Source organism: Oryctolagus cuniculus, chromosome 8 (assembly GCF_051225735.1).
Source record: "Oryctolagus cuniculus isolate XC-2025 breed Fujian yellow rabbit chromosome 8, ASM5122573v1, whole genome shotgun sequence".
Lineage (NCBI taxonomy): Eukaryota > Metazoa > Chordata > Mammalia > Lagomorpha > Leporidae > Oryctolagus > Oryctolagus cuniculus.
The window spans coordinates 129,596,991-129,619,302 of NC_142874.1; the positions used below are offsets into that span (position 1 = coordinate 129,596,991).

Here is a 22,312-nt window from a genome sequence, read left to right on the forward strand (position 1 = left end):
TGCTGTAAAACTAATGAATTGATTTAATTTATTCTTTTCATAGTAACATATAAAAGTCAGTGCTAAGTGTAGTTAAGACTATTTTTAGATAAGTGCGAAAGAAGAAAATAGAACTAATTGATAATAGCATTGGGGAAAAGGCACATTGTGAAATAAATCATAATTTAAGTAAATGTGAATTACCATTATCATTGCATACTGAAACCATTTCATGATTCATACTAGCTATATTAGGACTTCTTATTTTGGGACAAAGATGTCCTTAAAGAGAATACTCAGTATTCTTATCAGCAGTAAGACATGTTACAAAAAGTAAACTAATGAATCTCCATTAATACATGAGTGCAAATGATACTTGTTATTCTTTTAGTGTTGTTTATTACCAGTGAGGATAGCTTCCAAAAATTATTCAGCATTTTTACCTTTTGTGTTTGTGTGTGATTTTGGTTACCCTCTATTTCTTCTTCATTATTTTATGATTTCATTTTTTTCAATATTTGTTAAGTTTTAATGCAGTGGCTATGTTAGCCAGACATTACAGTTGAAAATATTTTTTCTATGATTTTCCTATAATTGTTTTTGAGTTAAGTGAGTTAATTAAGGTGATAGATGGCCCTTGGATCTTTTGCCTGTAGTGATCCAATTATTTCTCTGAGCACTGATGTTCAGAGTCCTTGAGTACTTTATTTCTCTCTCTGCACATAATTATTGGTGCTTCTCGGGAACCTTTATTATAGGCTTTTCCTGTGGAGAAATAAACTACACCGACCTCAAGCTGTGACCAATCGCTGATGACCCTCACATGTGGATTATCAGCCCAGATCCTGTGCGCCAGCAAGGTCCCTGCAAATTGCCATCTGGGTGTTCTCCACTCACCTCGAATAAGAGAAGCCTGAATTACACCTGGTAGCTTCTCCTCCATACACTTGCTTACTTGATGATAATAGACACAGCCGTCCAGTGTGATGGGCTTGAACTCCTTTGCTCTCGACTACTGCCCCCCGCCACTCCTGTGCCAGACACATCTCAAACTGGCCGAATCATCTTCTTTCCCACTGCAGCAGCACTTACTCAGGTGCCAGTGACTATCACAGAGGGACTGGTTTCTTTCCAGTCATTAAGAATTATCTTTGTAAAATTCCTCTTCTGTTCATTTTTTTTTCCATTGACCAAATCTAAATGCCCCTTGGAAAAATGTAACCAATTCAGCTGTTAAAGATATATCCATTCTAAGATATCAGAAATATGTTCACCGATATTGGTTTTTGGTGTCTCTCAAATATTGGAGATTTTAGTTTGAATAAGACATGAATTGTGAAGCATCCTGTGCAGTTCTCTTCTGGAGTTAGATATTTTGATGGTAACAGCCACATTACAACCATTTCCAATAAAACAGCATCACAACTAGACCGATGCACACATATGTGGTTATGGTTAAAATCAATGACATTTGTAATGCTTATGCTACTAGACAGTCATTCAGAATTCCCGACAGAATCAGCAGATGATAATAAACAGTCAAAGCTTGATATTATTAAATGATACATGAGACAGTTATGCTAATTTAGCCTTTGACTTATCCATCATTTACCATCCACAAGTCTCTTTTGAAGTAAAATTGCAGTTCTATTACTTTAAAAAATGTTGCTCTGCACATATTTTTCATTAAAAAGACATTAACTTTTGGGAGAAATCACTAGAAAATTTAATCTCTGTTTGATTCCAGAATGCAAGGATAAATAAAACATGAACTGTATATTTTATGTCAATTAATTTTACAAATTACCCTTTGCCAACATTTTCAATAAAAATGATTGCCATTTATTTTACTTCTAAAATATGTGAAGAAAGCTTTGCTTTTCATGTAGTGATAGTGTGTTTTTAATGTTGTTTTATTTTGCAGCTAGTAGAAGTGGAAAGATAGTGATGCCCATGATTTTGCAAGAGTATGGATAAGAGAGAATGAAAATGGACGGTGGAAAGATTCAGATTACTCTGTTAGATGTGCAGTGTTGAGGTTCTGATTTTGCTTTGCCTTCTGCAGGTGATTAAAGCAGTAGAGGAAGGCTACCGTCTGCCAAGCCCCATGGACTGCCCTGCTGCTCTCTATCAACTAATGCTGGACTGCTGGCAGAAGGACCGAAATAGTAGGCCCAAGTTTGATGAAATAGTCAACATGCTGGACAAGCTGATACGCAACCCAAGTAGTCTGAAGACATTGGTTAATGCATCAAGCAGGTACAAAGCCAGGCATGAGCATTTTTCCTGAAAATAACTAATTCAGATTAATGCCACAAATATGTCATCAATTAATTCCTTTTTGTATACATGCTAATCTGAGTATATATGATGCTAATTTATTTGCATATGACTTTTTGTATAATGTTACTATCTTATAGTGAGTGAAATAAAAGTGAATAAAATATACTTAAAAGCAACTGTCACCTAATCTAATAGTACACTATAACATGCTAGTTTCAGAAATATGTGAGCTGGAGCCATAGTGAGGTAGCATAAAAATAAAACTCTTACCTTTATGTATCTTCCTGTACATTGAAGGATAGATGTGAATGGAGGAGACAACTTTATATGACCAATAAAGCAAAGGCAATTAAGCACTGATAAATTTTAAGTTAGAAATATCATACAGAGGCTGATGCTGTGGTGTAGTTGGCTAAGCCTCTGCCTGCGGCACTGGCAGCCCACTGGGTGCTGGTTCTTGTCCTGGCTGTTCCTTTTATGATCCAGCTCTCTGCTATGGCCTGGGAAAGAGTAGAGGATGGCCCAAGTGCTTGGGCTCCTGCACCCATGTGGGAGAATAGAGGGAGCTCCTGGCTCCTGGCTTTGTATCGGCCAAGCTCTAGCCATTGCAACCATCTGGGGAGTGAGCCAGTGGGTGGAAGACCTTTCTGTCTCTCCATCTTTCTGTAACTCTAACACTCAAATAATAAACAGAATCTTAAAAAAATCAAACTAATTACTCTTTGATTTCTTCAGAATGTACTTTAGTTCTTGTCATTTACTTATGACGTCATTTTAGTGTTCATATTTTATGAAAATTGACAACTTTGGAGACTCTTTGGCGCTTAACAGTTGTAAGAGATACTCAGTTAATCACTTAATATGAGCTTAATATAGACTTAAAACTGATAAATGAGTTATGGATAAAAGTTATGAGCAAGTAACCATATTTTTTTACTTTTCTGCATAATACTTAAATGAATTTAAATAATGTTTCATACTTATAAAACATGTTTTTCTGTTTATCTGAGTAGAATTATCCTCTCAAAAAATGAATTCATTTGATTCCATGCAAGAAACGTTCCCTATACATGAGGCAGTTGTATATTTATATAGAAAGAATGTTGTGGCAGTGACTGAATTGGCTGCCTATTAGCATTAACTAAATGAGAAACAATTTGTTGATAAAGTTACATAAGTTCTATGATTTTGACATAACACTTGTTTACTAGGCAAAAGTCATTTTAAATACAAATGAGGAATGAATCTTCACACTCTGTTCAGGCATCATTAACTTTCTCTAGCAGCAACTGCAAAATCCATCTTCTTAGCAATTGTCCCTTACATTGTTCCCTGAGTATCTGTTTTTAAGTTGTTTATAAAATATTAGACCTTTCTTTCATTTGTTTGTTTGAATTAGTTATGCTGTCACAAATGGACATAAGGAAATGAAATATTAAAAGGAAATGCTCAATGTTCTGAAATTGCATTAATTTACATGAGCATTATTATAGTAGTTAAGAGCAGCTTAAAATCCTCTAAAGATTTTTGTGTTTCCTTGTGTGCACTCTGTAGGACTGAGTTTGCTTGGTTTTATTTAAACAAATGTAGCTTTAGGCCATAGCATTAACTACCCTCCTTTATTGAATCATTTGCAAAGCCAAATTCTAGAAGATATTCATTCTTTATTCATTGTCATATTTGCACTCCATCCCTATCCTGTTACAAGATTTGATGGTTTCAGTGTTCATGTAGGTGATACTTATATATCTCTCAATACCTTGAAAATTTCTTCAGTCATTTTGTTCTCTAACCTTTCTTGAACTGTCATTGCCATGATCATACTATAGACCCTGCTATTACAAAAGAAAATTGCAACTCTTCCATAATTTCACCTTCAATGATTCTACCTTCTAAATATTTTTTCTTACACTTTGATCTCTAAAAATTCTTGAATTCCATTGCTTAATGACTAAAAATTATGAGAATATGTTCATTTATTCACTAATATTTCAACTCGGTGTCATATTGTATGCTATGTGCCTAGTATATAACATTAAGCTAATAGTCCTATTTATCTGTCTTTATGGAGTCCACAAAATAAAAACAAACCTCAAAAGAAAACTTGTGTTTGGTTTTGGAATGGGATTGAGAATAGAATTCAAGAAGATGACTAGGAGACTTGAACTATTGTGCAGGTGAGCATGGTGCTGTCTTGGAAATAGTGGTGATAAATGAGATAAAGAAATAGGTGTGACATCTACTGGAAGTAGAATGGATAGTATGCACCATGATAGATTATGCTGAGAATGAGGGCAGCCAAAGTGGACACTTGCATCATACTCTATTACGGGGAGTGCTTCAGGAGAAGTGGAATGGGAGAAGGTACAGAATTTAGCTTGGCCATGTTGGGTGATATTCCTAAGAGAATGGAGGAGGAAAAAAGTAGGTGTAAGAATATGTATTCTAGTGTATATATAAAATTTGAAAAATTAGATTTCTATTTGAAGCCTTCAAAATAGGTAAAGTCATCCAAACAAGAGTTGAATGATAGCCTGAGTACAGAAGATGTAGGGCCAAGTCATGGTTCCCTCCTGATTTTAAAATAAGAAATAACAGGCAAAGAACAGTCAAGAGAATCCAAGTACACATGAGGTCCTGGTAGCCAGAAAAAAAAAAAAAAAAAAGAGAGAAAATAGTGGTTCAAAAACTGTTGAGATATAGTATGATCTCTGTTTTCCTTTAACTTTGTTTTGGAATAGTTTTAAATTTACAAAACAAAAATTGTGAGGTAGTGCAGAGTTCCCATATACCCCACACCCAGCTTGCTATATTGTTATCCACTTACATTAGTAAGATTTATTTGTAACAATCTATAAACCGCATTTCAAGAGACGGATGATAGGGGCTGGCATTATGGCATAGCAGGTTAAGCCACGGCTTAGGATGCTGGTATCCCCGATCAGAGTGCTTAAGTGTGTGCTGGCCACCTTCTTGGCAACAAGCCTAGAAAGGCAGTAGAAGATGCCACAGCACTGAGGCCCCATCACTCATGTGGGAGACCAGAACGGAGTTCCTGTCCCAGACCTGTTTGGTGAGGCTCTTTGAACCAGCAGATGGAAGATATATATCTCTCTCTACCTGTCTCTCTCTCGCTGTTTCTCTCTCTCTCTCATTTTTCCCTCCCTCTTTCTCTGACATTCTGGTTTTTAAATAAATAAATAAATAACTTTTTGGAGAGGCAAGTGGTTATGTGGTAGTTTAATATTTCTTTCTTTTTTTTTTTTTTTTTACAGGCAGAGTGGATAGTGAGAGAGAGAGACAGAGAGAGAAAGGTCTTCCTTTGCCGTTGGTTCACCCTCCAATGGCCGCCACGGCCGGCGCGCTGCGGCCGGCACACCGCGCTGATCCGATGGCAGGAGCCAGGAGCCAGGTGCTTTTCCTGGTCTCCCATGGGGTGCAGGGCCCAAGCACCTGGGCCATCCTCCACTGCACTCCCTGGCCACAGCAGAGGGCTGGCCTGGAAGAGGGGCAACCGGGACAGAATCCGGCGCCCCGACCGGGACTAGAACCCGGTGTGCCGGCGCCGCTAGGCGGAGGATTAGCCTAGTGAGCCGCGGCGCCGGCTAAGGTAGTTTAATATTTCTAAGAGATCAGGCACTTATAGATTGAATTTTGTCCATGGATTTTGGCAACATAGAGATCATAGCTACCTGAGAGAAATTTTCATATAATTGAATTTGAAAAAATTACAAGTAGGTTGTAGTATAAATGGAATGTGAGGAAGTGCTGAAAGCTTATGTAGAAAAAAAAATATTTGTGTCTTGCACCTTACAGTTGAAATTTACTTAAGTAACTTCCTGTTTATGGACCTGCATTTTTTTATGTTTTGATACATGTACCTTTTACCATTTTTCTTCATTACTTCATTAAGATATGTTTCTACAAATCACCACCACCACCACCATCATCATGTTATTATCATTATTGGCCAAAAAATTTGAACTTAATATAGTTAAAAGTATCTTATGGTATATTTGGGTTTACATTTTGTTTTCCAGGTTTTACTACTTCTAGGTGAATAATTAAGCTTCCTTATGTAAGAGCATGAGTAAAGGATAAATAATTTCTGGACTTCCTGAGAAATGAGCTTAAATTAACATGAGTTCCTCTAGCAAAGTTTAGAAACAATTTGATTTACAGGAATAACTCCAAATATATCTAATGATTATCATTTCCTATGTTATTTTAATAAACAGAAAAGTAGTAGAAAATACTCACAGATAAATTTCTTTACCTGAAACAATTTTAGTATACCACTTTTGAACACAATTTTAGGTTAGATTCTCAGCCAAACTGAGTGAAAAGTACCTCATACCACACAGTCTTCACTTCTTCAATTGCATTAACAACCACCCCTTGAATGGCATATTTATTATAGCTTGATGGACCTACATGGACTTATCATTCACAATCCACAGTTTCACTAGGGTTCATTCCTGGTGTTATACATATTGTAGGATTGAAAAAAATTATAATGAGATGGCAACTACCATTATGGTGGCTTAGAGTAGTTTTATTGCCCTCCTGTCTATGTGTTTATACTATATAAAATCTTTAGCTGTTATTTTACTTTGTAGAAAAGTTACTTGTTAAAAGTCCTCATTAATTATGGGTAAAATCTCTGTGGACTGATTTTGTATCATCATGTCTATTGGATCATTTTCTTTCATGTTTACACTTGTATATTTTTGCCCGGCAAGTATACTTAAAGACTCAAATAGCAATTGAAAATTAGTTAACTTTATAATAAATGTTGCTGTAAAAGAGTTAAAGTATTGCTTCTAACATTTATGTTTTCTGTGTTTTAGAGTATCTAATTTATTGGCAGAACATGTCCCACTAGGATCGGGGGCCTACAGATCAGTAGGTGAATGGCTAGAAGCAATCAAGATGGGCCGGTATACAGAGATTTTCATGGAAAATGGATACAGTTCTATGGACGCTGTGGCTCAGGTGACCTTGGAGTGAGTAATTTTTCTGATAATTTTTACATAATTGCTAGGGCAAAGAAAAATGTTCAGAAACCAATCTGGATGAGGTCAAGGTATGAAATCAGTTAATCTTTGTCCCTGTGTGGCAGCTTTCAAAGATGCCTCATCTTTTTTAGCCCGTGTTGTTAACAACTGCATGGTTAATGCTTCTGTGCCGGTATCTTTGCCTCTGTGCTTCAAACAAATAGCACTTGAGTATTTGAAAAATTGGACTCACAGATCCTTGGCAAGATACTGGTATTTTGTGTTGTGGAAAAGATGTTTTCTTGACAAGTTTTTATACTGATAGCTATGTTTATGAATGTAAATATGAAACGAAACAAACTGTAAGCACAATTGGTGTGGCTAATCCTACCTAACAACCAAACTTTCATAAATTTTGGCTCTCTTCATATACCACCCAGGCAACTACAGCTTAAAGAAAGTGTTCCTGGCAGGAATCCCACTTAACCTCTGAATGGTGCACCTTATATTCTTACAATCTAAGGATATATGCAGTCCTGCCTCTGATTTGTTATTTGTTACAATCTCAGTGGAACCAATTGTGCCCTTTTCTGTTTGCACGTTTAAGATAAAGTTTATCAAATCTTATCAAATGAAAATCACTAGAGTTAAATATTAAATTCTTTAAGGTTGTACATTGTTTGTATTTTATTAAATACTCTGTATGTGTAATTATTTTAGCCTAATTGTTATTTGTGAAAATTAACTGTCCTTATGGTGGTTCCATCTAGATCACATTAACATTAATAAGGTTTTAACCTGTGACTATAACAATTACTTCGAATTACCTGCAAATTGAAAGGTTAACATATTGTTGTGAGGATTAGAAAATGATAGAATATTCTGAAGCACTAAGCCACATTCCTTATTACACTGCTTCACATAATACGAATATTAAGCAATCACTCTCACCATCTCTTTGATTCTGGCATTCTTTAATTCATTGAGTTCATTGCTCATCTCCACAAAAGGTAACAGGGTACCACCATTTATCACCCATTAAAGTCACCCTCTCAGCATTCTCTTCCTTCATACCACTAGGTAAGAGGACCTGAAGTCAACCAGCGCTCAGCTTGCAATCTTAATTTATTGAACCCCATTCTCACTGTCACCACCAAATCATATCTACTTGACTGCAAATATGCTTTGCTCATTATTTCTTTGGACACTCAAGGAACTCATTTGTGCTATATTTAAAATAGTGTACTGAAAATTGACTGATAATTTAAAAATATTTTTACATGATTGCTATTTAATTTTTCAGTAAAAATGGTCATTTTAATTTATTAAAGTCATTTGTCATTTTATATTAAAATGATACTGTAGGTATTTCTTCTACCCAATGTCAGTTTACTTGTAAATATGCAATAAAATTATTTGCATTAAACAAAGCCTCTTTTTTATTCAAATAGCACATTCATTATAGTCACATCTTCTACATTTTAGCTTCTTCATAGAATAATTATAAAGAATGTTCTCTGTATTAATTATCTATTTTACTTAATCTCTGGGGGGGGCCCAAAATACCACAAATAAACTAAATATTTTAGCATTATGATTTCACTTTTTCTTATTCCTTTCATTCTTTTGTATTTACTTTACTGTCTGCATTGCTGTCCCCAAATTCTCCTCATTTTCTGTGTTTTCTTTCAATCAGTAACAGGACAACTTCTTCTGTCTTCTTACAAGATGGTTCTTCCCAGCTTATTGCCTTTAGCTGTATTACATTCTTGGAAATATTTTTGTGTTTTAATCATTTTACTTGAAGACAGTAAAGTGACATAAGCAGCTTTACACATTTAAGTTCTTCCTGTTCAGAGAATGTTCATCCACTTGAGTCGATTGTTTCATAATCCTGGAGCCTATAATCATGAACATATTCCTGACTAGGAATTGAAACAAAAAGCCATAACTCCGGTGAAGCTAATGTCTTGCAGAGTTCAACAGTTGTCCACTGTGTTTTTGACTGCATTTTTTGTAATTCATAAAAAAAATTACTGAAATATGAAATTATTCACAAAATAGTGATTAATCAGTTACTTGGTTGTTCAAGAATTAAAAAAAACTATACTTTTTACTTGTTTTTCCTCCCCAAAAAAGAGAAAAAAGACAACTCTGCTACAGGCTAGTAACAGGGAACTGGGATTATCAGCAAAAGACAAAGACAACTCTCAAAACACCCGGTCAAATTTTTCACTCAACTATATAAATAATAATTTAATGAAGCCTCATATATATAGTATAACATAATATTGTTCCTAGAGTTATTGCCATGACATGGCAGAAATATAATGAAAGAATGCATTCATAGCTGTTACCACTGTGTAGAGAAAGGTATAAAAATCAATCCCTATAAAGCAGCAGCAGATAACCAAACTGCCATAAATTAACTAAAAATTTGTTATAATTTGGACATCAAATTTGTTTCAGTGGTGGGTTTAGAAATATAAAAGTAAAATGTTAGTTTTCTTTAATCATATGCTTTGGTTAAAAATTTATTTCATGGAGGTTTGACTTGTTTATGAATTGTTTGCCAGTACATACCTGTATGGGTTAATGGGGAAAGGAAATGAAGAACTTAGAGAGATTTTGAAGTCAAAACATGTTCAATGAAAATGCCTCTCAACCTTATATGTTTCTGTCTGCTTTGTTCTCCATGCTGAAATCTTGCTGCTCTGTGTGTAGAATTCATCCTAGAATGATGGTTGTGGCAGTAATGGTACAAATTGTATGCTCATGTATATGTGCAGTGAGTTATTGTCAACAGGGTGAATTTTGAGCTACAAATTGAATCTGACGTTCTCAGTTAAGAACAGAATAACAGCTGCTTAAAGCATTATTGTCAGTACTGTCAACTTTTGATTATTCAGAAAATTAGCAAAATCCAATTAATTTAAATTTCGTATAAATGGAAGAGATTCCTGTCACTTTCAATGCAAGGGAATCTTAAACTACTAAAATGAAAGTTTTCCAAATCTAGAGCCAAAATTTATTTGACTAACTCAATTAGATTTACTAATTTACCAATAAATATTATGCATAATTTGTTATTTGCTTAAAGTACACATAGGAGAATTTACTGTCCTTTTTTTTCTACATAATTATTCTAAAATTCCACATTTACCCCTCATAGTAGCTTACCTGTTGTGAAAAATATTAATGAGTTGTTGTTAAATCTCCTGTTGCCAAAGGCAGATATGTTTATTTGTATAATCACTGTAAAAACTGGTAATAGAATTTTCCTAAGTTAATCAAAATAGGACAAACATACAACTGCATAGCAGAAAGAGGACAAAAACAATACACACTGAAAGTGAGTGAATCTTCGTTGAACTTTCTTCTCCCTTCTCCTGTCCAGTTGATAATGGGGGGCTTAGTTCCAGTGATGTGGCTGAAAAGTGTGTAAAGCAGAAGGGAGAAGGATGAGCAAGGAGCCATCCACAATCAGATGAGTTCAATCCTGAATAATCAAGAGTTGACTCCAACATCAAACAGACACAGCTTATTCTCTGTTTTTTAATTCCTCCAGTTTAGCATTATAATATGCTGAAACAGTGTTTTCATTCCCATATTTAATACTGTGGAATCATGTTTGAAAAAATGTTGGAATGTAATCCCCCAAATTGCAACTCTTATATTTTTGACTCATAAAACTAGTCATGCTTTATCCACAAAATTAAACTATGTTTATGTGCCAAATATATTTTTGCTATGTTTCAAGTCATAAGCCTATGTTGAAATGCAGTTTATCATTAGAATTGGCCTTGGGTATTGCATAAGATTACACGTGGTCATGATTAAAGTAACAAAATATTTAAAAGAGGAAACATTTAAAACTAATTACCTAGAAATTTCCTTCTATAGAAAGTGGAAATGAGAAAAATAGTATATCACATCATTTCCAGATTTTTAAAACAGCATTATAAATAAGTCAGCAACTTCATCATTAAATGTTAAAACATTTTATTTTATCAAATATCTGATATTTTATTGCCAATTTGACCATCTCAGGTAATATAATTCAGGTAATACAATGAGAATTGTTGGAAATACAAAAGTGGAAGATAAAAGTATGTAAAATACTTTAATTCATTGACCAATATTGGATTAAAGTTATCCTTTACCATATATTTTTCTAATGCCATTTTAGCTCTCAAATGTAATACCATTAGAAAAACAAAACAGTAAAATGGATTATTTTAAGGCAACTGTTTTACTATTGATACTGTTTAAATTGCATAGTCTTATTTCTCCTTTGCTTTTTCTCTGAAAGCCACATTGTATAGAGATATTTGTATATTGCATGCATTGTAAACATGCTATTTCTAAATCTCTGCACATTAATTGGACAGCTCTTGAAATAACAGGTCAGATTTAGAGAAAAACAGCAGCATTTCATTACAGACACATCATTTATGGCAGTGTGTAAAATGCAGTGCTTTGTTTTCATACCTCCCGTGGGGAGAGGAAGTGAAAAGGAGGGAGAGAGAGCAAAAGAAAAAAGTGGAGCAGAGTAATTGATATTGATAGAAAATTGTACATGATTAGTTCACTGAGGAAATTCAAAACAAATTTAACTTAATAGCTACATATATGAAATGTTCTAAGGTAGTATAAAGGTCATTTTTACATAAACACTAATTCTATATCTGCATTGATTAACCAAACACAATTCCTCAAAACAGTATTCTTTAGCATGATATAAGCATCGTGGTAAATTTGGTCATTCTTGTGGTTAAATGATTTCTAGAGGATGAAATAATATTTATATCTAATTGCTATAAAACAAGTTCAGGTATAGAAATAAAAATAAGTCAAACCAGAGACTTGATATCATTTATAGACCAACAATCTGTAGTTGGAATAGGGATGGGCATTGTGGCATAGCAAGTTAAATCTCATCTCGGGACACTGTATCTCACATTGGATTGCCTAGTTCCAATCCATACTACATTGTTTTCCATCCAGTCTTCTGCTGTTGTTCAAACTGGGAAGGCAGTAGGTGAGAGCTTAGATACTGCCCGGTCAGCCATAGGGGAGATCAGGGTGGAGTCCTGGCTTTGGCCTGGCCAAGTTCTGGGTTTGGAGGCATCTGGGGAGTGAACCAGCAGATGGAAGATTTGGTTCTGTCTTTGCCTCTCTCTCTTTCTCTCTTTCTCTCTGTCTCTGTCTCTCTCAACCCTCTTTCTTCCTCACTGCTTCTTTCTCCCCTCCTTCCCTCCCACTCTCTCTCTGTTCCCTCTTGGCTTTCAAGTAAATACATGAATATATAAACTGAAATAATGTACTGATAAAGCAGACTTGGAATATGGAATACATACACATACATACACATGCTCACACATCAAATGGGATATTTGTTTTTATATGAAAAGTCTGTGTTGTTAGAGAGAGGAAATCTATAAACTCTTTATGCTCAGGTCATGAAGAATAAACTAATACTCATTCTCAAATCTCACTCCTAATACACATAGCAATTATGAAGAGTGAATAATTCACTTAGTCTGCGGTTGCTTAGCTGCATTTCCCAATCTGGGTTTGTGAGTATCAACCATGGGTTTAAAAATGTTTATATCATACAAATATATTTTAAAACTTCCTTTCTTTTTTAAGTAAATAAGACTTTAGGGGAGGTCAGAGGGTGGAGGTTGAGCCTGCCCAGACAGAGGGCAGGGGGTTTGAAATCAGGCTTATTCTTTTTTCTACATTTTTCTTAATTTATTTAATCTAATTTAATTTTAATTTTTTATTTATATAGGGTAAATGCATTTTATGTATTTCATATATACAGATTTAGGAGCATAGTATTTCTAATCCAAATTTTCTGCCAGTGAATTATTTTCAGGTTCAGAAATTTAAAATTTTAGGTTTTCTTTTCCCTCCTGGGTTTGAACCATGAGCACCCATGAGTATTCACGTCTACACAGTTCTGCACAACACATAAGTGGAAATATGAGAATGTTAAATAGCCCATAATGGAAACTGATAAGTATAAATTTGATTATCATAGTGTTTATCAAAGAAATACCAAGAGTCTTCTAAAAGCTCATGGATAATACATGTTATGAAAACTTTCCATGGATTTTAGAACTTTTTGTGCCAAAATACTTTTATATGTTAATTCCACTTTTTAAAATGTTTATATTTTATTTATTTTAGTCTATTTGGAAGGCAGAGTGGCAGAGAGGCAAAGAAAAGAGAGAGGGACCCTTTTTCTGCTGTTTCACTCCCCAAGTGCCCACAGCAGCCAAGGCTGGGCCAGGCCAAAGCCAGGAGCCCAAAACTGCATGCAAGTCTCCCACATGAGTGGCGGTGACCCATGTACATGGGCCATGATCCCCTGCTTCGCAAAATGCATTAGCAGGAAGCTGGATTGTACGCAGAGGTACCCAAACTCGAACAAGCACTCCCTTTTGGGATGCCGATGTCACAAGCTGTGCCTTATTCTGCCCAATAATACCCACCTCTAATTTATTTTTCCACTAATTTATGAGATTCCCTCATCTGCATTTGGTTCTCTTTATTCAATATTCTCTTCATTTGATAAACTTGAATATTTGATGTTACATCTATAGTTCTCATTTTTTTTACAAGATTTATTTATTTGAAAGAGTTAGAGAGAGTGGTAGAGACAGAGAGAGAGAGAGTTCTTCCATCCACTGGTTCACTCCCCAGATGGCTGCAATGACTGGAGCTGTGCTGATCCAAAGCCAGGAGCCAGGAGCTTCTTCCTGGTCTCCCATGAGGGTGCAGGAGCCCAAGCACTTGGGCCATCGTCTACTGCTTTCCCAAGCCACAGCAGAGAGCTGGATCGGAAGTAGAGCAGCTGGGACTAGAACCAGCGCCCGTAGGGGATGCCAGCACTAAAGGCCAGGGCTTTAACCTGCTGTGCTGCAGTGCCGGCCCCAATATAGTTCTCATTTTACAAATGAATAAATTGTTACAGTAGTATGAAGTGCTTGTCTCAATACCATATCTCAGAAATACAAGAAATGGACTTTATTCTCATGTACCTGTTTTAGTCGTAATTCTGGTTATAGTCCTAAAGCAACTACCTGTGGTATCTAGCCAAGTGATTTAAACTCTCAAGCCTTTGTTTCCTGATCAAAAACAGGGAAACTTAAAAACTCTGTCTCCTGGGATTATATATTTTAGCATAGAAGTAGGTGATACCTGTTAGATTTACATTGAATGATATGGTTCACAGCTAGAGGAGACTTGGCCACTCTGGGGACATTTGGTAGTATCTGAAGACTTTGTGTTGCAGCCAAAGGCTGGTTGTAGTTCCTTGCTTCTGATGTCAGTGGCTGAAGGCTTGGGATACTGCTGAATGTAGTACAGTACTACAGTGCACAGGACAGCTCCCACAACAAAGAATTATCCAGCCCATGTGTTAACATGGGCAAGGAAGGAAATGTGCATTTTGATGAAAAGAGACAAGATTAAATTCAAGTCTCTCATCCCTTGCTTAGTCTGGAGTTGCCTGTTTTATACTCAATTTCTTTACTTTACGTGTGGTGATTTTGCTTCAAAATGAATTTTTACTGATTTTTAGTTCTGCTGATGACTGTTTTCCATACCTTTGTTATTTTTATAATTAACTTTGATATCTTACATATTCTGAGAAAAAATGTTTCCATCATAAGAATCAGTAGATTTTTTTCTTGGGTGGGTACTTGTCATTTCCTGAAACACTCATAAGCTATCAAGAATCCAAACAGGGAACTAGAAACCTAAGAGATGATTTCAACAAGCAGAACTTTCTAAGATTAATACTTGCACAGCCTCAGTATCTTTCCATTTTTATTTTCTAATAATTAAGAGATTTCTTTGATTTACCTGAAACTATGCAAATTTACTTGTAATTATACCAATATCCTGATATCAATTCTATAAAGTCCAAGGTACTCTGAAATTAATATATTTACTGATATGCAAACATATTGTACTCCTGGCAGAATATTGTAAAGAATATGTTGCTCTAAAGAAGTCTAACATGGCAAACATCTTTGCTCTTTAGGATTTAAAGTGGTTCGTGCTCATTTTCTTTTTCTGTAATTAATACTTCTCATTTGTGAAACTTACCTGAATTATTGTATTTGAAAATACATAGTTTTGGCTGGCGCCGCGGCTCACTAGGCTAATCCTCCACCTTGCGGCGCCAGCACACCGGGTTCTAGTCCCGGTCAGGGCGCCGGATTCTGTCCCAGTTGCCCCTCTTCCAGGCCAGCTATGGCCCGGGAGTGCAGTGGAGGATGGCCCAAGTGCTTGGGCCCTGTACCCCATGGGAGACCAGAAGTACCTGGCTCCTGCCATCCGATCAGCGCGATGCGCCGGCCGCGGTGAACCAACGGCAAAAGGAAGACCTTTCTCTCTGTCTCTCTCTCTCTCACTGTCCACTCTGCCTGTCCAAAAAAAAAAAAAAAAAAAAAAAAAAAAAAAAAAAAAAGAAAGAAAATACATAGTTTAGAGCAACATCATTCCTGAATATCCTATGAAATAAAATTTTTAAAACCATGGATGTTTATCTTGAGCTCCATGATAGGTCAATTTAAAATATAAACATTTGCAGTTTTTATACAATAACCTCTTTAAAATAAAATTCATAGAAGTATCTTGGTTGCAAAGACTATCTGATACCGTGTAATCTTCCCAATGCTCTAAATGCCAGTAAAGCCTAGGTGTTACATGAAAAGGAAGAAATATCTGCTACTTTAGGTCTAAATTCGAAAATAGCTTAAAATATTGTTATGGGGCGATGTAGTGATGATTATCTCCTAAGCATACCTGTTACATAAAGTGACTATATAGAATACATCATTGAAAAGTGGAATCTTCAATTGCTTGGCTGTAAAATTCTAGCAGTATATTATATGCTTTTCTTAGCAGAAGGGAAAAAACGCTTGTGTATATTATAGGTCTACATTTTCAAAACTCTTTGGTGCGATTGTACCCTTTAAGTTTAATATTTGTTGGTAAGATGTACAAATTTGTTCTCTGTGCCTCCCCTGTGTGCCACTGAAATAATTTCTCCAAACAGGGGCAAATGTATATTATTATATCACTTCATGGGGTAAATACTCTTTGATTGCAAACAAGTGTTTTCAAGGTACAGTTTTAGAGCCTGTCTGAGAATTGGACCTTCTTCGTCTTAATTGACTGTAATCTAACGAGGGTCTGTGAAGTGTGTGCCCTTTGGCCAGTGTGGCATATTGAGGTGTGCTGCCAATTGAATCAATGCATACACCCAACATGTGCTCTCTTCACGCAGGGATTTGAGGCGGCTTGGAGTGACTCTTGTCGGTCACCAGAAGAAGATCATGAACAGCCTTCAAGAAATGAAGGTGCAGCTGGTAACCGGGATGGTGCCGTTGTAACTTCATGCTAATGTCACTTCTGAAAGTGAAAGAGTCTGCACTTTGTTAACTACCCTGAGAGCTATTTTATCAAAAAAGTAGAGAAAAGGGAAAGCAGTGATTCCTAAATGTTAGGAAAGAGCATTGGCCTTGGCCACAGTATTTGTAACCAATGTTTTCCTGAAATCTCCGTATCTTCCTCTCGGTTTCTTCAGTTTTCATGAAGCAGCCGAAACCTGTCTAGGATAAGACCATGATCTTAAACGTTAGGTTATAGCAAGAACATTCTTCCCATTTTACCTGAAATAGATGACTATATAGCACCTTTATAGACTGAACTAAGGCAGTCCCTTTCAAAACTTCCAGGGATCTACTTGAAAGGAAAAGTTTTATAGCCATTGGTGGGCTAAGAAAGCTGCAGTTCACTGAAGTTTACTTAAAGTCTTAATTGTCTACAGAAGTGTATTGAAGAGCAATATGATTAGATTCTTTCTTAATAGATATCTTCTTTTGTAATTTAAAAATGCTGTTACACAGCACTAAGTTATAGAAACTAGTGTATAAACATGTCACTTGGTGGAACAAGTACAAGTACAATACAGGGTGTATATTTATTTTTCTGTGTTATCAGATTTCCTTTTAGTTGCTCTTCTGGAGACTATTGGGTATACATGTGTATATACTGTATAATTTGCAATATATGCAGGTACTGATTTAAGTTGGAGTTGTGTATGTGTGCTTGCACATGTGTGCATTACCATTCTGCTTGCCTTTTAAATAGTATTTTAATTTTAGAAGTGTACAGGAACAAGTGTACAAGAGTGTAATATGAATAGGGGGATAAGGAAGCAATGAAAAGAATCTTTAACACAGGCTCGTGTCTCTTTTGCCTCTTCAGTGTCCAAAAGCTACTAATCTCTCCATTCACTAACAGGAAATGTCTGTAAGAGAAAATCCCCTTTGACTTTTTAAACACACTTTGTGTTATCTGTGACAATGCAGTTCTTCCAGCCATTAATCTTGCACCCCTGTAAGAAATTTCACCTTTCTGAGTCCCAGAAAATATCTTGTCAGGCAAAGTTGACACTGAAGGGCACATTTTCAGCGGGATGTAGAAGGATTTAACTTTGCAGGCGTCTGTTAATGTTGTTAAATCCAGACACATAGCACTAAGCATCACCCTCAAGTGTTAATCCTTTGTATCCATTTCCATTGTAGCTCAGCTCAAGAAAAGTTGATATTAGGGCAGCAATGAAATGATGACCACTTTCTATATATAGTTTTTTTTTCCTTGAGAATTTTCTGTTTCATGTTTTGACAAGTTTCATTTGTTGATTCTGTTCATTGGCTAATTTTATTTTGTGTCAAGTTACATGGTATTGAATTTATCTGGATGAACCAGTTTGAAGTTATAATGAATTAGACTTATCAGAGTATAAGACCTGTCACATATACTCTGTATACCACAGCAGGTAAAGATATATTTATGGCACACATTCCACAGCTTATTGGAAATTGTACAAACCTCTGTTCCTTGGTGAGAAAACCAACATTTTTGTGCTATCATACTTTATATACATCTTGGAATGGTATGTGGTTATTCAGAGAACAGAGTATTTATGTAAATTGTAGTCTCCTCATGATTAGCAATGACAGTAGAATATCAGAGCAGCCTGGATTAATGAATGTGTAGGACATATGCTAGTATTATATTAACGCCACTTTCACCCAAGCACTTGTTTTACTTGAATGTTAGCAAATATAAGAATAAACTTCTTTCTATCCGACTCACCCTTTACTTAAGCAGTAAAGTAGCTCTTTGCTAAGGAACAATGAAAAGCCAAACTGACAGTTACCACAAAAAAAGAAAAAAAAGAAAAGAAATTGGATGAATTTTCAAGTGATTGTTAACAGTGCTGAAAAGTACCATGGGCCCTCAGAGACTATGTTCTAGCACTGCAATGATGTTTTCAGAGAAAGCTGACAGCAGTGTGTTGATAAACTCACAAGTAGGTGTCACATTATTAAAGTTGCATTTGTTACTTCAGTTAACAGAAAATTAAGGAAACTAATTCCTTTTGTATAAATAATTGGAGATTGTGTTGCACATTACAGAATTTTGTTAGAATTTTTTAATTCCACTGATAAAGTAACAATTGAGCAACTTCAAAATAAGAATAGACTTAGTGATTTAAAAGGAAAACATTTTTACAGCTGGTGGACTAGCTGCAAATGCTTAGACATAACAAAGATATTTTCTAAATTTTTTCCTAACGTCCTCTGTGCAGAGACAGTTGGAGGGGTAGGGGAAAATTTGAGTGACCACAGTTTGCAGTTATAATGTAAGTTTCCTCTTTCCCAGAGAGGAAGAATATAAATGAATTTCGATCAAATGTATTTGCCTGCTTTGAAATTCTGGTGTTCATTGTGGAAAATAATTTGAAATTATAGCTCCATATCCACACATCTTTCAACCATATCTCCATCTGTTTGAGAATTTCTAGGGGATGATACTTCTGAATAAGGTGTACATTCCCTCCCAAAAGAGGAAAGAATGCCTTTCTAAAACATTTGATCACTACTGGATATTTCACCAATTGGAAAGCGCCCGTCTCATCTATAAATGTGAGAAATTGAACAAGTAGAGGAGGAGGCCCTTGTGCAGTATGGTGAGGCAGTAACCCAGGGCAAGGCCTGACCGATTTGATTGTGTGATTTCTTATGCTGTTGGTTCATCTTGTTATCCACAATACTACAAAAAATATTGCATTGATAATTTTAGCACATACTGTAGATTTGTCAAATAACAGATAACGTTATGGTTATTGTCAGTAGCAAGAACTGTAGGGTGTCAGTCTTTCTCATTGTTGGACTCTAAAAAAATAGGTACAAGCAGGGAATCATCTTCAACTTACTAGTACCTGATAAAGATGCTCAGTTACTACTTTATCAATCATAATTTGTTTCTAATCCTGCTATTTCCTTACATGTACTATGATATCTAGTCATTTACTCTTTCTGAAATGTATCAATTATATGTAAAAATGTAGATTTTAATTTTCCCATTTTAAAAATTTTAACATGCATGGTCTTTCATTTCTTATATTTTATTTACCATGTCAGTGTTCTAAAGCTGTAGGATTACTGTAAAATTTATATTCTGAAATATTATCTAAACTTGTGTGGCCAACACTATTAGTTTCAGTGTTCCCTAACCAATACCAAACATCCTTAACTCAGTTTGCAAAAGAGTTTTAAACAGTGTGCAATGGTGAGGACACAGTTTCTCATCTCAAGTTCAAAATGGAAAATTAGTATAGTTAAGCACTTACATGTTTGTATATCTGCTATTTAATCTCTACATGAAAGTTAAATATTTTCTACTGCCATTCTTTCTTCCATTTAAAGTGGGTTATTGGAAGCACAAGCAGAGATATTTACATTGGACAATGTTTTGGCTGTAATGGTGCATATGACTGGCAAACAGAGTTTGAGTCAGGTGTTAAGAATTTATTGGATGTGTGTTGTTGTGTAATAGAGTAAGAATAGTTTACTGTCTTATGTCCTGCTTGATGTTTAACCTCAAAGTAAACAAAATGCTAACTTGATTTAAATTTAATAATTAGAATAAGTCATCATGTTCCCAACTCTGGCACAGAAGGTTACATTGGATATTTTTTCTGTTATGCTGTTAATTTCATAGTAATGTATAAAATGATAATAATTTTATTTTTATTTCTTGTTCATTTCTTTAAAAAAAGTTCTTTTCAAATGTAAATTGTTGAATGTTCTTTTTCAGAAGGACCATGCAATTATAAATTAGGAGAACACACCAATTGAAAGTCTATCTATGATAATCAGAATTAAATGTTGTTTTTCCTTCTAAATGTTCAAAGAATTAAAGATGGCATAATATGTCATGTTTGTTCAGCCTGGGACTCTGTTAAGGGAAATTGCAGTGATCAACATATTTGTGAATCTTTAGACTGCTGTAGTTGTAATGTTAATTATTTATAAGTGTGTATATTGCATTTATAATAGTCTGAGAATAATACTTAGACCCAGTCATTTGTGAATATGTTGATGAAAATCTCTTGGTGTCAGCCAGGTCGGACACAGCTTTATTGTGTACTTTACTCTGTGATAGGCAGCAGGTCGTCTGAACTCCCTGTCTCAGAGTTAATTCAAGGAAGGATTAGCATTTCTGTAAATTTTTTTCCCATTTGAAGTTCTGTGTGTTTTTGGTTTGTGTACATGTTTTTGTAGTGTAAGATATGAAATTTTATATTTTTTCAGAAAATAAAAATACCCTTTGAATACAGTTAAATCCGATTGTCATGCTTAAACCTCTCCCAAGACTTTAAACTTACAGCTTTTGTATAATGGTTTCTGTTATATCTGATAAAAACATCTGAATGTCCTATGCTAACTATGTAAAAGGTGATCAGCATCTGATTTCCTCAAAGTCACATTAATGAGTATTTGCACTCAAATAATCGTAGCAAATAAAGATTGACACAGAAACTGTAAGATATAAGCATTTCTCTGTCAAAACCTAATTAGAAGTTGATTTGTGACCGTGTAAGGCAATATTACTTGAAGAAAAATCACCAGAAAACCATGGGTATCATCTGCAAAGGTTCATTTTTGGAGTGGGATCAGCCTAAGACCTCCTCATTGCCATACATCTGCTTATGTGATGGGCTGAGGGTTTGCCTTGTCACAGGACGTGGTGCCATTGGGAACGCACCCTCTTTTTCTGTAACTATTGTATCATATTGGTCACTTTTTGTAAATAGCAGAGATGACAATCTGCTATATTCAGTGAAATGAATCATTTGTGATTGTTTTTGCATTTGCTTCATAAAAGTGACATCACCAGGCCCAGGAAAAATCCCTAACTCCTTTGACCATGCATAAAATCACTATTATAAGGGTATTATTTAGTATTTCAATAAATAGTCCCAGTTAAATAAATCTGACATCTTTGTCTCCAAGTAGACTGTCCCTCCCCTTCCTTTGCTAAGGAAGTAAAGATTTATGAAAGCAAAAGGAGAGAGATGTTGCCTAATCCTGCAGTTAAAATTGAAAAGGTAGAAAAGATGAAATAGAGAAAAATGTAGTACTTTATGGAAATGCATCATTCATATTATCACCTCCATTTTACTGATGAGGAAACAACTCAAAGCTGTTAAGAAGTTACCCAAGGCCTGATTGCTCTCCAAAGATAAATGTGACACATTTATCTGAAAAAAAAAAAAAAAAACAAAAACATGAACTTCCTGCCACATCTGTCAAAAAATTCCACAATTTTGATCATGCTATTGAGATAGAAGCATCATGCATGCCAACTTTCTAACTTAGTTGATGTAATAACTGAGAGACATTCAGGAAAAAATGCACTGCACATTTTCACCAAGCAAAGTGTAGACCCTCCATGGGATGCAGGGTCCAGCTGATCACTCTTTTTTAATGTTCAGGTTTATTAAGTAAGCCAAACATTGGCACTGAAACATAGTTTTTCAGATTTATGATTCTGTCACCGAAGAGCTATACATTATAATTCAGGAGATTCTTCTAGTAAAGGTTGAAATTTTTGAACTACCTCAGTTTTGGAAGTTCCTACAAGCCCAGGAAGTTGCAGTAAATATTTATGAG

General features: G+C 35.3%; 1 protein-coding gene across 14 annotated transcripts in view; it reads left to right on the forward strand.

The window, feature by feature from the left end:
- The window catches only part of EPHA5 (EPH receptor A5), a 366,701-nt gene extending 345,720 nt beyond the window's left edge, over window positions 1–20,981 (forward strand). For 12 of the 14 annotated variants that reach the window (XM_017347528.4, XM_017347529.4, XM_008267805.5 and 9 more), the window contains 3 exons: window positions 2,045–2,238; window positions 7,113–7,268; window positions 16,570–20,981. In XM_017347528.4, the coding sequence (XP_017203017.4) occupies window positions 2,045–2,238; window positions 7,113–7,268; window positions 16,570–16,675 (456 nt within the window). In that variant the 3' untranslated portion in view covers window positions 16,676–20,981. Of the gene's footprint in view, window positions 1–2,044; window positions 2,239–7,112; window positions 8,710–16,569 lie in introns of those variants that run through there. The other 2 variants (XM_017347530.4, XM_089302712.1) reach the window with 1 other exon arrangement.
- Window positions 20,982–22,312: the final 1,331 nt, after the last annotated feature.